The 17,335-nt window shown below is 43.3% G+C and overlaps 1 protein-coding gene across 1 annotated transcript in view; it reads right to left on the bottom strand.

Moving 5' to 3' along the window:
- Window positions 1–1,497: 1,497 nt before the first annotated feature.
- Window positions 1,498–17,335, bottom strand: part of ches1 (checkpoint suppressor 1) — an 80,632-nt gene continuing 64,794 nt past the window's right edge. The window contains exons 4-6 of the mRNA XM_084737228.1: window positions 14,016–14,074; window positions 4,131–4,239; window positions 1,498–2,239 (exon numbers count right to left, since the gene is read on the bottom strand). Of these exons, the coding sequence (XP_084593354.1) occupies window positions 1,678–2,239; window positions 4,131–4,239; window positions 14,016–14,074 (730 nt within the window). The 3' untranslated portion in view covers window positions 1,498–1,677. The remainder of the gene's footprint in view (window positions 2,240–4,130; window positions 4,240–14,015; window positions 14,075–17,335) is intronic.

The following is a 17,335-nucleotide window of genomic DNA, read 5'->3' as shown; positions in this document are numbered from 1 at the left end:
ATCGGCTACATGAAGCAACCTGGTCGCTTATCTTTGGCACAGTCTCACATTTGTGCTCGTGGATGTATATAGGCGAACGATGCCAGTGAGCGGCCGAGAGAGAGAGAGAGCCCTAAGTCTTGTCTCCGCTGGCATCGCTGCAAGATTGCTACAGATTCACATAGAAACAAACAGGTAAGACAAACAGCCATCTTGTTCTGTGTTCGTGTACTGTTACGCTCCTCAATGTGATTCGGTTTTGTCGTGTTTCAGCTTGTCCGAATTAGTGACAAAACATGCTTTTTTTTTTTTTGTATGGCTTTCATCCCCTTTTAAACAACAAAAACAACAAAGACACATGAGAAATACCCATTGATGTTAGTGTTGCTGAACATGTAGGAAAACATAGATTTTTGATATTGCCACAAATAAGTAGGATTCACCTAATGCCCTGCAGATAGATAGAGGGAGATGAGAAGTGTCCATTGAGACTAATGCTGTAGTAACGTTACCTGTTAACCTATTTGTGTATTGTATGTGTCTGTGTTTAAAGGGACAGTTCTGATCATTTGTTGTAGGGTTGTATGAAGTACCTATAAACAGTCTTTGTGTTACCTACAGTAGATGGTGGGCCGCATATGCCCCTATTGTTTATTTTTCTGTTGCATTTTGAATATGTTTCATTTTTCTTAATAAGGCTTGAGTTTGGATTTAAGATATCTGTCTAGGCATCCTTTATCTGTTGTGGTCTCCATTTCAGCCTTTGTTTGTTTAGAGAGGCGATAACTTATTTGGGGGCTTGTCCAGGATGGAAACCGCTGTCGTATAACTCAAATATTGCTCTCTCCAAATCAACTAAACTCCATAAGAAAAATCAGTCATTTCATCTCATAGGATAGGGGAGTCACTGGTCTACTTTTGCCACAATGTTTTGGTTTATTTTTGTTACTGTGTGACTTCTTGTGAATCTGAACTATCCTTTTAAAACACAAAGTCACACAGTAACACAAACAAACTAACTGACTGAGCCAGCTGTAGACTGGCATCTCCAATGTTCTGCAAGTCAAAATTACTGATTTTGCCCATGAAGTTTGGTTGGTTTTTGAGAAAGCGATATTTAGCTTGTAAAAGAGTGGTTTCACGTTGAAAAAGGCTGTGTGACAGCGAGGTTAAGTGGTGCAAATATTCAAAATATAGTGTAAACTTAAACTGATGTTGAGTATTTTAGGTGGTCCTTTTTTTTTAAAGGGAAAATTCACCACTTTTCACACGGATATCGGCTGCTTCCCGTCAGAAAAGGCTGCCTCCTGGACAAGCTCCTGAGGTTCAAATGGCGACTGTAACTTATAAAGGACGCCAAGACAGATATCTTAAATTTAAACTCAAGCTTTATTTAAAAAAAAGTAAACCAGTGAAGATATTCTAAATATAGCGTAAGTTTTACGTAATACAGATTTTTTTAGGTGCATCCATTAAAGTAGCTAAAATACATTTTGTTGCTGACCCTGTAGATGTCTCAGCTTCTTCAGACTGGGGGTGTGTCGAATGCCGTCTACTGTAAGTAATACAGTACTTATTGATAAGTACCTCAATACAAACCCTTTCAAATAATCTGAACTATCCCTTTAATGTGTGTGCGTGTTTTGAGCTGTCTGTGTGTGTGTTTGCATGACTATGTACTTGTTTAATGTTTGTGTTTTAGTTTCTCAGGGCCTCTTTTTGCTCCTTCTGGCCCTTGGCGGTGCGGTTTGTGATGTTGTTGAGGCAGGCTCTGACCCCCGCCAGGTGGAGCAGCGACCCCGCCGCTTCCTTCATCTCCTCGTCGTCGCTCTCTGGCGGCTTCTCCACCGCCGCCGCGCGCCGCTTCTTCAGCGGCAGCGTGTCGCTAATGCCCCTTGCTCGGTTTTTGGTCCAGGGCAAACTGCTCCCCGCCAGAGTCCCAGCTCCCGCCCCAGAGCTACGTCTCTGTCCGCGCAGGGGCTGCTGGGAAATGTAGGTGGCGGCGGCGGCAGTGGCAATGTGAGAATCCAGCGGGATCTCCCGGGGCTCGGGTTTGACGTCTGATTGGATCTCCACGGCGATGATGTCGTCGTCGTCGTCCAGCGGGGAGGAAGGGGTGGCGACTTGGGAGGAGCACAGCCTGCTGGGGGATTTGGCGGTGCTGTAAGTGTGGTCGTCCTGGAGGTCCTCGCTGCAGGGCGGAGGAGAGTAGCGGGATGGGCTGTCCTGTCCTCGGCTTAGATAATCTCCCAGGGATGATCTGTATAAAGCAAGGACACAGAGAGGGAGAGAATATTGTTACTCCTGCTGTCACAGCGCCAGCCAGGTGGCCCGCCTGTCTACGCTTCACTCCACTGACGCTGCTCCAGTTTACTCTGCGTTTGGCTGCAAAGCAAAAAAAAGTTCCAGCGATAATCTATCACCCTCAAATTGCCCCCAAGGGCCCAATGTGCATATTTCTCAGGTCAGATCGAAACCTTGTATCTCCAAAAAGAGTCAGCCTCTCCTTTTAGAAATGAGCAGACTCACTTTCAGATTGCCACCTATGCATTTTTCAAATGACACAGTGCATTCTGAGCAGCTCTCATGCTCCCTAAACTTGCTCAGCACATAAAGGTCCTTGCAAGCTCTAAAGGCAGAACCACACAGAGTGACGATTCTGCAGCGGAGTCATTTAAAGGGATAGTTTGCATCATTTGAAGTGGGGTTGTATAAGGTATTTATCGATAGTCAACAGTCGACAGAGAGAAGTAGTGAGGGGTAACAGCATGGAGGCCACGTAAGAAAAGGTCTGGCAAGGTAAAGTGGTGAAAATATTCTAAATATAGCGTACACTTACAGTGATATGGATTTTTTGCAGGTGTACTTTTTTTTTAAGTAGCAATAAATGAAGCAATAAATTCCTCAGTTGTGCTATATTGACAAGAAAGCTGAGTTCTCCAAGCAGTGCCCACATGAACCAGGATGCATCGCTCGCAAGCTTCTGACGCTCATCCCCACGTTGCCGTGTTATCACCACCCTAGCCTGTAGCTATTTCTTTGTTGGCCATGACATACTGTTGACAAAAACACTCATCTAACACACCCTGTGGCAACCCGGACTAGAAATTTTAGCTGAAATAGCCTGTAGTTTTTCTTTAAAACCAGTGACATCACCGTGACATCACAGGATACAGGAAGAAGAACAGAGCAGGAGAAATGTTTTCAGTTTCCTGAGTCAATATGGCACACACTGTGGAACTTATTGCTTTTGTTGATGACATTTACCATCAACACTCACTGGACATGCACATAAAAAGAAGTGAGCTTCCGAGCAGGTGTCCCTCTCTGCTTCTACAAACTGGGGACGTACCAACTGCCATTCACTGAATACTTATAAGTACTTCATATAACCCTGCTTCAAAAACAAAAAAACAAAAAACTGAACTATCCCTTTAAACACTGTCCACCATATGTCAGCTTCTACATTATACTGCAACACATATTTTGCTCTATTAGTCAGAAGACACTTTTCTCTGTAAGGCATTAAAGGACAGGGGTGCATTCTGACATCCAATAAATCAAAGGCAGCTTCAGCAGCAGCAGCAGCAGCAGCAGCAGCAGCGTGCCCTGTCCCCTGGACATTTTCTCCCCTCAGAATGAGAGGGTTAGCATATTAATATCTTATAAGAAAAACATGCACCCCTTACAGTGATCAAATATTCACTGCATACCTTTAGTGAGACTTTGGGTATGTTTAATTCATTATGCGGTGCAGGCCATCATACTCTTATGCTCCTATGATGGATGTGCATGTCCATGCATGCTCCGAATGTTCTTTGAATCATGAGGCCTCTCCCTCTAATAAACCTGTTTGTGTGAGTGTGTCTATGTGTGTGTGAGACCGTTATATAAACACACCTGGATAAAATGTTCTGAGCAGTGGGGAGCGTGTGAATGCCTCTGACTTTTGGACACAATAAAGATGTAATTATGTAAACTGTGAGTGGAAAATTTTGGAGCGAGGTTGTGTTTGCTCGAAGGCTACTGTATGTGCGCATGTGGGCGCGGGTGTGTCTGTGTATGTCTGCGAGGGAATGTGTTTTCGAAGGGAAAGCCCTGACTGACGTTAACTGCACGGTTGAGGGCAACGAGAGCGGACGTTTACCCACCTTATGGCCGAGGTTCTGCTCCCCACAGGGCTTACAGGTAGGGGTCTTATCACGGGGAAGAGCGCCTGGCTCCTGACACGGGCTCCATTTTGGATCACGCCACGAGGAACTGAAAGAGGGAGAAAAGACGGCAGACATAAACACACAGATCCATGCCACATTAGTCACATGCAACACACAAATTAGCTTCAAAGTAAGGAAGGAAAACACAGAGGAAGCTTCTCCAAAACCCGATCGGACCTCGATAAGACCCGGGAGCAGCTCGATGAGCATTCACTGACCGTCTGAGGAGGCCAACAGGGCAATATTGATGAGCAAGGCAAGGTTAAATTGAGCGGGAAAGCGTCATAAATGAGTTAAGGCCGCTGCGAATCATTCAATTACCAACGACCGCTGGGCTCGGCTAAATCCAGCCTGTCTGATGCTGTGGGCTGAACAGCAGGCAGCTGGGACTTAAAGGGGGAAACCACAGATTTTAAAATACGTGAGTTATGACACATTAAAACTCAGTCAAAACTCATTAAATGTATTTTTTAAAGCAGTCCACATACTATACTATACTATCAATACAATACGCTAATTTCACAAAGAAGACAAGGTTTTAGAATGTTTGTGTATTTTTTAAAAACTTAAGTATTCAAGTATGATTCCAGACAATTTTCTGCTCTTAATCTGTTGCTTCTTTTCTTGATTATTTGTCCTCAAAATGTCAGAAAATAGTTCATTCCCATCATAATTAACAAAGCCCAAGTTGTCAAGTTCAAATCAGTTGTTTTTTTCTGACCAAGACTCTAAAGCCCACCAAAACTTCAGTTTAGTGATACAGAAAACTAAGGAAATCAACAAATATCTGCATAGAAGAAAATGGAACTGTAGCATTTTGCAAATTTGCCTTAGAAAGGACTTAAAGATCCAGTGTGTAACATTCACTGAGATTTACTGGAACAATGTGATAGAAATGGAACACAATAAATACAATAAAAAAAATAAAAAAAATGTTTAATGACATACAGCACAATCGACAAATATTGCACTTTTTTGCATTTTGGATTTATTGGTGTAATGTGGCAGAAATATGATATAATAATATATTAAAAAGTAAAATGGACAATAATGTTTTCATTACTTTAGAAGTTGCACCACCATGTTTCTACAGTCTACAAAAGTAAAAAATGTATCATCACAATTTTCAGAAGCCTAAGTCAGCATATTCAAATTTATACTGGCAATTTATATTGGCATATTTATTCAAAAGACTCCAAAATTCTGTTTAATGACACAGAACACTAAGAAAATCAACAAATGTCGAAATTGAAGGAATTAAAACCACAGTATATTGCTATTTGTTTCATAAAAAAGAAACAGTTAATCAACTACTGACATTTTTGAAAAATCTCAACCTCAACCAGTGGCACTGACTTGAAGGTGAACTACAGATGAATTAGAAATCAGTCATGTCCCTCAGTTAACTATGAAAGTAAGGGAATGCTCAGTAGACCTCCACGACTGTGTCAAGATGTCGATTTGGGAAAGAGAATTTAAAGTTCCCAGGAGCGCAGTGGGCTCCATCATTCAGTGGACGAAGAAGAAATACTCTTCCAAGAGCATCTGGTCAGCAGTAACCAGACAGACAGGGCCTTGGTCAGAAAGGAGAAAGTGACCCAACGGCCACGCTAACCAGGTTTCAAACACACCAGAAAACCTACCAGAAGGACGGCTCTTCAGCGCACCATCTTAGTGCCATTTTAGTGAATAACAGGCATATGGCAACCCACCTGGAGTTTCCAAATAGTGATTTCTCTGATCTAATGAGACCAAACTGAAATCCTCGGATCTGAAAGCCATGCATTTCAACTGGCAAAAACCAGGTGCTGCTCATTACCTGGCTATCACCTGGTGCCACTACTATTGCAGCACGATGACAGCACCATCACACACACGGAGCCAAATACAGACAGGTCCTCAAAGAATACCCCATAGAACGGTGCAAAGATTCACCTTCCAGCAACACAACACCCTGAAGCACACATCGAGGATAATGGACTGGCTTTGGAACAAATCCCCGAATGTCCTCAGGTGGCCCACCCAAAGCCTGGACTTGAAGCTATTTGAAAATCTGTGGGGAGACCTGAAGATCATGGTTTGCCAGCACTCCTAATCCAATCTGACAGCTGGTAGACTTAAAGCTGTAGTCGCCATCAATGCATCTTCTGTACTGCAGTGACAGTTTCTGATTTTTAATAAATCAGCATTTGAGGAATAGTTCAACAGTTTGGTAATATGCTTACTTGCTTTCTTTGTCAAGAGCAAAACGGGAAGACTGATACCATTGTCATGTGTGTATGCTAAATAGGAAGTTAGAAATAAAAGCGTTTAGCTTAGCCATGGATAAAGACGTGTTTGTTCTGTGTTTGTTCAGATTAAACAAATCACATACAATTTGTTCATTACTGAGCTCTTGAGGTTCAGGGATGCTGAATCTGTTTATCTTTTTTCAGAGCCAAGCTAGCTGTTTCCCCCCCGTTTCCAGACTTAAACTACGCTAAGCTAACAGGGTGTTATCCGTAGCCTCATATTTACGGTGCAGGCATGGCACAAGCCATCTTGTCTAATACTCAGCAAGAGAGTGAGTAAGAGTATTTACCAAAACATTAAACAACCTCTTACATTTAAACATTTTTCATTTTTCCACAATGAATCTGCTTTAGGATTGGATGGTGTTGCCATCAAAATTCAAATTGCTTGGTAAATCTATACTGACATGGTCCTGACATATCTGTAGCTAACAGTACTATTTGCTGGTTTCTTAAAATATTCAATGGTCAAAGGCGCAAAGAAATCGGATTGTTTGTGGAGAGCATGTGGATAAAACTTAGTGGCCACAGAGAAACTTTTCATTGCACACAGGCCATCGGGCCATGGTTAAAGCTGGGGTAGGCAGCTAATTTTGGCATCATTGGGCAAAAGTTTCATAATAACCTTTAAACATAATGTAATTCAAGTGGTCTAAAAGAAAACTAGACTTGTCATCCACCTCTTGGCTCTGTGTTTTAAAAAATCTAGCCTGTGACAAGAGACTTTGGCCAATCACAGTTCAGTAAAATAGTCGATTGTTGAGTCTCATTTACGAAACATCAGTATTTGATTACCTCTGTCCAGAATCGCTTATGGTACCTTTAATGTTGAACCCTGTACTGGTTCTGTTCTGGTTCAGAACTAACAATATCTCAGTTTCAAAGACACTTTAGAATTCATTCAAGCATTAAGTACCATCAAATATTAGTTTGTTTCTTAAACAGCTTCAGATTTTCCATCAAGGTCAAAGTCAATCCAAACATTTTCTCTAATACTGACTGGACTGTCAAACACCAGAGGGGAGATCTATATGCTTTCAACTGTGCAACAGCTGTATCTCTATATCTTTATTGTCTATGTTGCAGAAGAGAACAGGGAAAGACAAGAAGAGTGCATGTGTACATCTGAGCCAAAAGCTCTCATTACTCAGGGCAGGCGGCTCCCCACAGCCAACCCAGTTCACTAAAACAGCTGTCATTTCCATCTCTAGGGTCAGTTTGCATTTTCGCAAATGATGACCTGCTGTTTGCTTTGTCTGCCGCAGACGCATTAGCTAAGGTGTAAATCATAAAAACGGTTTACCATAGCATCGATATACAGCACTGTAGCTTCAGCTTCGGTTTGAAATCTCAGTAAATTTATGATTGATGTGATGAGGGGGGAAATTTAATTCGCCCCCAGGAACCACAAGCTCATTAAAACATACAAGTTGTCATGGCGAGACCCCCCAGAAAACCATCCCACAACGAATATTTGCTCCGTGTTGTAGCACACAAGGATGAATTAGGATAGATCTGTTTGTCGTTTGTCATTGTTGGTGCGTTTCTGTAGCTTTTCCCCCGGCCGGCTGTGTCCACAGTAATCTTATTGACTCCAGTTAGTGTGGCTCTGCCCCTGATATCTCCAGCTCTGCTCTCCATAACCTTATAAGTAGGTCCCTGCACAGAGTCTCTTTTATAATCTTGATCACTGGCTGCATGGCCGTGTGTGCGTGTGTGTGTGTGTGCGTGTGTGTGTGTGGGCAGTGCATTAGGTCTCCCCGGGTTGATGTGCACCCACCCCTCCTTCCCCACCTCGCTCCAGTCAGGCTTTGGGTTGCCATAGCAACGGCTCCCCTTCCACATGCCACAGAGTGGTAGATCATGCATCAGCAGAGAAAGTGATAGAGAGAAGCGGAGAAAGAGCGGAGAGAGAAAAGAGGGGGAAAGGAAATACCGAGCTCTGTTTGACACGGCCTCTCATAGCTCAGCGACATACTCCTGACCACCGCTGTTTACCCTGGTTACACACACACACGCACACTTACACACACATCTCGCTCCTACACTCTTAGAACCAAGGATTTCAAAAGGGTTCTTCCTGTAGGGCCACAACCGAAAAGGCTTCTGAAGAACCCTGTTTGTCAAGGGTTCTTTGCAAGACTAAGGGTTCCACTTAGAACCATTTTCATCCCTTTTTGAAAGAAAGACTTCTTTGTTGAAATTGTTGAAATTCTCGAGGAACTCTTTTGGTGAGGGTTCTTTCTACAATAATATAAAAGGGTTCTTGATAGAACACCCTGTGTACAGTTTATGAAAAGCCCAAAATAAAAGTGTTCTTGAAAGAACCACCTGAGTATGTTCTAAATAACAGTCTTGGATTCAGATTGGTTCTTGGAAGAGCTGGGTTGGTTCTAGATATAAAACCCTAGGAATATGAAAAGGTTCCATTTAGAACGCCCCTTGGTGAGGTCAAGAAAAAATCTTGGGAATATGAAAAGGTTCTAGGTAAAGCCTACTAAGTGTGTTCTAGATAAAACACACAAGGGTTCTCAGTAGAGCCTCCTGGGTGAGCTCTAAATAGAATACTTGAACCCCCTGAGTATGTTCTAGAAAAAACACCTTGGGTGGGTTCTAGATAAAACCTTTGGTGTATATAAAGGTTCTCAGTACATAAAAATCCTTGGAATATAATAGGGTTCTTGTTAGAACCACCTGAACAGGTTCTAGACAAAACCCGTGGAATATACAAGGTTACTTGGTAGAATGATTAGTGAGGTTAGAGATGGTTCTGGGTGGAACCATTATACCATAGAAGGGGTCTCCTGAGAACGTCTCACAGGTGGTTCTGGGTGAAACCTTTCACAGATGGTTCTAGGTACAACCCTTTAATGTTGGGTTCTTGATGGAACTCTCTGCAAGGTTTCAAAGTGGAACCTGTATAAAAGAATCACCCAGGAGCCAAAACGGGTTCTCCTATGGGACCAAGCCAAAGAACCCCCCCCCCCATGGTTCTAGTTAGCACCTGAATTTTTAAGAGCGCAGCACAAGCGCAGACAACTCTCCTCTCATGTTCTGACTCTTCACCTCCTCTCTTTGCTGTTTGGATTTCTCAGCAAACCTTCTCTTTGTCTTTCTAATTCTGTTCCCTCTCCTGTTGATTTCTTTTCCCTCTCTATCGATCTCGCCGTCATTCTATGTATAGTGGTGACTCATATCTCTCCGACTGAGCATGCACGCTGTCTCTGCAGGTAAAAAAGCCGGGGACATATGCTGAGGAGATGAGGTGACAAACTAAGCAGAGGAAAGAGCAGGCAGCGCTCCCAAAACCCGTCCTCACTCACTGAGATTGAGCAATACATTTTACAAGCTCAAAGCAATAAAAAAAAAGAAAAAAGAAAAAAAATTGTCAGCTTGGTAGCAGAAAGCAGGACGCGCCGAGGAAAAAAAAAAATGTAAATACAGAAGAGAAGAGGTGTCTGTCTGCGTCTTTTTCCTGGAGAGAAAATATCCTCTAGTCTGTCTTTTTTCCTCTGTCTGCTCAGCTGCTCTGCCTTTCTGTCTGCTTCCTACGTCTTCGCCTGCCGCCTGTCTCCCTGCCTGCCTGTTTTCCAGGGCAAGCCTCCCTCCCCTCTCCGCTGCGCTCTCATGTGCCGTAGACGCACTCAGCCTCCTCTGCTCTCCTGTTAAATGAGTTCCACATGGCCCTGCAGGCTGCAGTCTCTGCACGGCTGGCAGAGGAGCGCAGCAGACAGGCTCACAAAAAAAAAAACACACTCACACACACTGAAGTCACACACACACACAGAGTCCAAAAGGTTCAAAGGTCACTCCCAGCAGACCTTGAGAACGCAACCGTTTGAAAGTGGCTTCTTGCTCAGTCAAAACAGCCCCCCGCCCCGTCCCCTCCTGTCTATGTGCTTGGCTGCCGTGTGTTAAACTGAGTACAGAGTCTGAGGGCAAGATGCATACTAATGTTGTCTGACTGACTGACTGACTGGATTGCTGGTGGGCTGAGAATGCTGGCAGTTTAACTGGATGGCTAACCGGCTTGTCTATCTGACACTCCAGCTGAGCGTCTAAGTGGTTGGCTGACTGACATGGGTGATGACTTACGGGGGGAGGGGGGGGCAAATAAAAGCAACACTTAATTACTGGAACTTAATAAGCCTTTTACACACAGCTACAAGCATGGGTCATATCAGACTGAGTGTTAACCAGCACAACACCTACACTCCTACATTTCTGCTCATCTAATTCAACCTTTAACTCCTGTTCTTTTCTGTTAATGCAGTTTGCCTGAATTTTCTCACATTTTCGCTGATTTTCAAGTCTATTCCCCTGATTAGATTCTAAAAAAATCAAATCTTTTGACCTGCTATTTGGGAAAATATGATCTGGGATCCTTGAAAATCTTTTAGAGTCTCATATTGCTTCGAAAATGTACAGGAGCACTCTATTCATTTTACACCTGCAGTTGAGTTTAGTCGTCATGAGGACCACTACTCAGCCAGTGGAAAGTATAATGTCTCTGTAGCTCTGTCAAGGCTCAAAAAGTAACCCAGATGATGAGCTTAAAAGGAGAATCAGTAGGATTTATCTGAGCTGTCTGTAAACGCACCAGAAAGTCAGTCAGTTGTTTAGTCTCATTTCCAGGACGTCAAATACAAACATTTTGGGTTAGTGTCCCACGCACAGCAAAATAAGTAGGAAATAAGAAAATACAGACAGAGGCCTGCCCTCTGTCTTTATTTTGTTTATTTAAGTAAGTACTTTTACTTAAGTACTGTACTCAAATGCAGATACGAGGTACTTGTACATACTTCCATTTTATGCTAATCTCTACTTCCACTTCACTCTACATTTATTTTACAGCTCATTTCTTTGCAAATTAAGGTTTTAAATAAATCTTACACATATGGTATGGTTGCTATCCAAAATATGACACAATTGTAACAGTACATAAAAGAGCTCAACTGAGCTCCACCTTGTCCGGCTGCAACATTAAGCTGTTTGCATCATTGATAATATCATAATAATAAACAGTGTGTCTGTGCCCACTTTTCCTTTTGATATTATAAGTACATTTTGTGTACAACAACTTCTGAATGCAGGACTTTTACTTGTAATCACAACTTTTACATCTTAATAGCATAAAAACACATTGTAACTGGTTGAGGTGAACCGTATTGTGATTGAGTTTAAATATGAAGTACCATGAAATAAAAATAAAAGCACCTCAAAATTTAATAAAAATAAAAATAGATAAAAAAAAACTTTTGCTCTCTAGCTATCTGTTGTTGCAATAAAACAAACAAACAAAAAATTCTTTACTGTTCTGGTAGATATGTTTGAACCTTCAAAGAGGTTGGGATGTGCTGATTTGCTGCAATTAAACAGCCGGACAATTTTTCTATTAACTCCCCTCGTTTGCAGCTGACAGGTAAATAAAGCCTGAGAACGAGTTTCTAAATAATACAACTGAAATCTTAGCTGGTGACCTCAGTGCTTAAATGAACTAGAAACACTTAGGCCGAGCAGATCCCCTATAATTTGGAGCTATTAAACGTTGAACTTTGGGGGTGATGGGTTGGATTAAGGACACAGCTGCCAGGCATTGTCCTTGTGCTCATCCTGAGCCGGTGCCGGGCCACAGGGAGAGGCAGATTTCAGCCCACATCAGCTCAGAGCGGAGAAGCTCTGAAAGCTCTGGGAATGGGAGAGATGGAAGTAATAACGGAGGGCACTAACAGCCCCAAACTCACTCTCTCTGGCAGTCCACCTCTCCACCCCCTCCTCCTCTTTTTCCTTGTCTTTGCCTCTGGCTGTCTGTCACAACTTTCTTTCTCTCCGCTGCCTCCGAATGTCACGCCCGACCATTCTGCACCCTTTCAGAAACACATTACACATTTAAAAAGTTTCCTTTCGCCGTCTCTCCCTGTCACATGTCAGGGTTCCTGTTCCAAAGTCAAATTCAAGAATTTTTCAAGCATTTCCAAGGTGCATTTTCAAGCTTTCCCAGCACCTTACAGCTGCGGTAAATCACATATTTGTACACATATAGTGACGACCCCACACGCTTGCTTGTTGCTCCTCTGTGCCACACTTCCACTCAACTCTTTCACCTTACATTTAGATAAATTACACTGACCGCACCAGTGTCCCTCATTTTCTCTGAAGCTGAAGCTATGTATCTCTCTTGAATTTTTTCCTTATTATTAAACAACCACCTGACGGATCCCGTGTTTTGGAGGTCTTAGTGCTAGCAGCTAGCAAGGAACTGTACTGTTACCATGAATAAATTACAGATTTCTCTGAGTTGGACAATTGTTGGAAACTGTTGGAATAAAGTAAACACTCAACTCAAGAAAATATACATATACATTCTTCTAGGATTTTTTATGTTACATTTTATAGCTTTAAATGAGACTTTATCTTGCTATAAAGTAAGTTGTTTTTTTTTAGGTCCCTCATCAATGTCTTTTCACGATCTTCATCATTTGGTTTTCTTACCTACCGAGGTACCGAGCTTGCTCAGGTGTCACTGAGCACAGAGAGAAAAGGGGCGTGACTTATGAAGGGTCAATCATAATTTCAAGTAGTTTCAAGTTGTTGATCCAAAATCCAAGCACTTTTCAAACCCTGAAAACATCACATTAATATTCAGTTGTTTCCAAGGATTTCCAGCACCCGGAAGAACCCTGACACATGCACTCAGAGTCAAGTTCCTGATTGTCTCCCCTCTCCGTCTATCTGTCTGTCCAGCCGCTCAGACACATCACTCTCAGATTGTGTGCGTCTGGGGGGAGTTCAGGTTTTCAGACACTCTCTCCAACCTCGGCTCCTTGACCATTACTACTCCATTATCAGCGGCGATGGAGGGCGCGCCGCAGACGCCTAATGTATCCATTTCCCCCTCCATTTAGGACTCGGCAGCCCAGCGAGCTCCCGGAGTGCTCCCTGATTGGGATTGAATGTCCATTTAAACTGCCGTCCAGCCACCAGGGAGGAGGTCGGACGGGTGGTGGGGGTGGGGGGGGTGGAGGAGAGGAGAGGAATAATGGGAAATACAGGGAAAAAGAGGTGTATAAGAGTAAAAGAGTGAGCGTTGTGTTGAATGAGGAGAGGAGGCGAGGGGATTGCTCCCCAGCCTCTGATTTGCAGCTGAGATTTTCTCTCCCCTCTCTTTTCATTCTTTCCCTCCCTCCCTCGCTTGCTGTGTCTCTATCACTTCTTTTCTTCTTCTTTTTTTTTTTTTTTTTAACTTTCAAATACGCCTCCGTAGAAAAAGCATTCCTCCTCTGGCGCGGAGCCAAGTGTCAGAACTCAGCACTCGGTATTCTCAAGGTGCGCTTCTAAAAAGAGGGATTTGGAATTGAGATGATTGGAGTTGGCACATCCGTAGAGGGTGAAGGGAGGGGAGGAGGAGGGAGGGGAGGGGAGGAAGAGGGTGAGACAGAGAGAAAGAGCAAGAGATAAAGACAGAAAGAAAGGAAAGAAACAGGCGGGAGATCACACAACATACAGTAGACGACTTGAGGTGAAACGGTACCTTGTAGGAGAACTCCTCCGTTCTTTCTGAAGAGGGGACTCCCCGACCACAATGGAGGACTAGAAAAGAAAAGAAGAAGAAGAAGAAGAAGAAGAAGAGAAACTGGTCAATCACTTGATCATGTTGCAGCAGCCAACCAGCCCAGCAGGCTTCATCACGAGGCAGATAGCAAGGCAGGAATTTGAGCCCATAAGCCAGTGCTTCTGATTATAGTGATTAGATTCCCGGGTGTCCCACTGTTGCCATTATTCCCTGTGATTACCTCGGAGAATTACAGCCTCGCCGCTGTAGTCCATGGGGGTAATTTCTCATGACAACCCCCCACCGCCCGCCACTGGTCCATTCACACACATATGAAAAAAAAAAAAAAAAAAAAAAACCCTCATCAACGCACACACATTTAACACGCGCTCATGTCAGACAGGCATGTTTAAGAGCGACGAGTGTACAGCGCGACACATTAAAACACACACACATGCAGAGGAAAGTACACACAAAGCCGGGGACTCGGTTTAGGTGATCATTGCACCACTAATGAGGGAGGTAATGACGGCATTTCTCACATAGACGGAGACATCTTCACTCACATACACAAGAAGACAATAGATACAGTCCTGCTGCTGGTGAATCCATAATTTTAAGACGGGGGGAGAAAGATGGAGGGATAGAGGGGAAAGAGAGAGGCTGAAAGAGCTTTTCCAGGTTGAGTGGTCTTTAGCTCCCCATTAGACAACACGTCTGACTGCTCCTCTCTTTTTCCCTCTCTGGTGCTAGACAGACTGTTCCCAAACACAGTCAATGACTACGTTTAAATGCATACTAATTTTCCACTATTATTCCAAATATGACAATTCTGAATTTGACACAGGTCATGTAAACTGCAAATTTAGTATTCTGAATTCAGCATTCTGAGATGAAGACATGGGATATGCCAGTATTGTTCAGGTTTCATTCATACAGCACATTTATAACATGGATCTCAGTCAGAAATAGAACCATTCCAAACCAATGTAATACATTATATTGAGTCAAACATCAGATATGGGACTCACATCACCGATCCACGTTCCAATCCAAATTCAACAACCCCACATATATTCTCTTTGTAAAACTATGCTAAACAGCATGAGATTAATAGTGCTTTTCAAAGTTTTAATTTGCAAATACAGCTGGCATGAAGACAAGTATTTGCCAGCTCACTCATGGTGTAACAATAAACCAGCAGAAAAATGACAATTACTAACGTAAGGCATTACACTTGTTGCATTACACAAACTATACAAGCTTTCCAGATGGTGAAAACTCTGACTGGATGTGCGTCAACATCAACTGTAACAACAACAACAACAACAACAACAACAACAACAACAACAATAATATTTAAGAAAAAAGAGCGCTGGCATCAGTATCGCTTATAGCAAATTCAAATATCTGAATCAGAAGTCCACGACTGGCAGAAAACCTGGAAAAAATAGTGTTTTGACTTAAAACTTAAGTGTTACAACACAACTGGAGTGAAGACCAACATAAACCAAAGCACATGACAACCACTTCATGAAAGCATGACAAACACATTGCAAACACTAACAAACATTAGTGACATTTGCATTTTGTAACATAAAATAGAAAACTTACACCGTCAGCAATGTATCGTGGGAAATTATGCAAATGAGGTCTCTCAGCCTATCAGCTGCGCATGTGAATATCACAAGCCAGAATACTACAGCACCCCACAGTGGTTAAAGGATGCCATTACCAGGAACGTTACACAAACTGCACAAGCTTTCCAGACTAGAGATCAGTTTCACCCTCATATAATCTTACTACTACTAATTATAATAACAATAATAAATAATCAGAAACATTGAGAGTGCTTTTCAGTGCTTGGTATACATCATTACCAGCAGATATCCAAATTCAGATACTGGAATTGGATCAGAACAGAAAAAAGTGGGTTGGTACATCTCTAGTTCTGAACAGCAAAAACAAATTGGTCCGGAATTGATTCAAGAACCGGAGCTTATTTGTCCGAAGACGGCCCTGAAAGGATTCCAGGTGCAACCTTTATCAATGGTACAACCAGAAAACAAAAGGCTTCTCTCTGGGGTTCTAGCACTTGTATTTCTAAGAGTGTAGTGATTGTGTGTCTGACAACATGGATCATATGTACAAACACACATAGAACAGACAAACAGGACAGAAAACACCTGGGGAAGCTGTGAACTCTGAAAAAGCAGCCCACTCGTTCTGCACTCATCAGGAGAGTTCCCTTTGTAATATGAGTCCTGTTTTATGTTCTGCTAAGCTGCTGAATGAGAGGATTTGGACGTCTGCACTTGTGATGTGGCTCTCACCTCACCAGATGCAGGGGAATAATGGACTCATACACACTCAGACACACACGCACGCACGGCTGCACACACACACACACACACACACACACACACACACACACACACACACACTTTACTGTACATGCACACACACACACACACACAAACAGCAGCAGCAATACGAAACAGCAAAAGCAAGCGAACGCAAATTTCAGCCCTGAGCCACCTGCTGTTGCCATGGAGAGTTGCCACATTGCGTTGCCACGGCGATAACATATTTTTCCTGCGCTAACAGCCTGTCTGTTTTCCCTACCACCCCACCCCCCTCCCATCTTGTTCTCCCCCTTCTCCCCACTCTCTCTCTCTCTCTCTCTCTCTCTCTCTCTCTCACTCACTCTTCTCTCACTCTTTCTTTCTGTCTCTCATCCCATCCCTGCGCTGTCTCTCTCTCTCTCTCAACAAATGGCTTCACAGTGCGACAGCACCTGCCTTATACTACATGTGTTGCCATGGCGGCGTTCCCGTTGCCAAGGAGACCCTGTGCATTTAATGTAGTGGGCGAGGGGCTAAACTCGTGGCAGACGCTCGTTCTGCAAACCCCCCCCACCCCCCCTCCACCCAACATCTCCCCTCATCTTTTTTCTCCAGGAGAGGGGAGAGGAGGGAAGTAGAGAAAGAAAGAAAGAAAGAGAAGGAGAGATGGAGAGAGAGAAGGAGGGAGGGAGTGAGGGAGGGAGCTCCTCCCCAACCCCCTTGAGACACCCTTTTCCTCCCTCCATCCATTCTATCCTCCTCCCCTCCTCCTCCTCCTCTCATCCAGATGCTGATGGGGTGTGAAGGAATGCACCACAGAGCTGACCTCCTACACTCTGAGAAATAAGGGTTCCAAAAGGGTTCTTCCAGAAGGGCTGAAGAGAGGGTCTGTTTGAGGGTTGAGAACCTTTTCCATCCAAAGAACCTCCTGCAGGATTTCAGCAATCCATGATG

Source organism: Lutjanus erythropterus, chromosome 15 (genome assembly GCF_056507025.1).
Source record: "Lutjanus erythropterus isolate fLutEry1 chromosome 15, fLutEry1.hap2, whole genome shotgun sequence".
In the NCBI taxonomy this organism is placed as follows: Eukaryota; Metazoa; Chordata; class Actinopteri; order Lutjaniformes; family Lutjanidae; genus Lutjanus; species Lutjanus erythropterus.
This window is presented reverse-complemented; position numbering and strand designations above follow the sequence as displayed.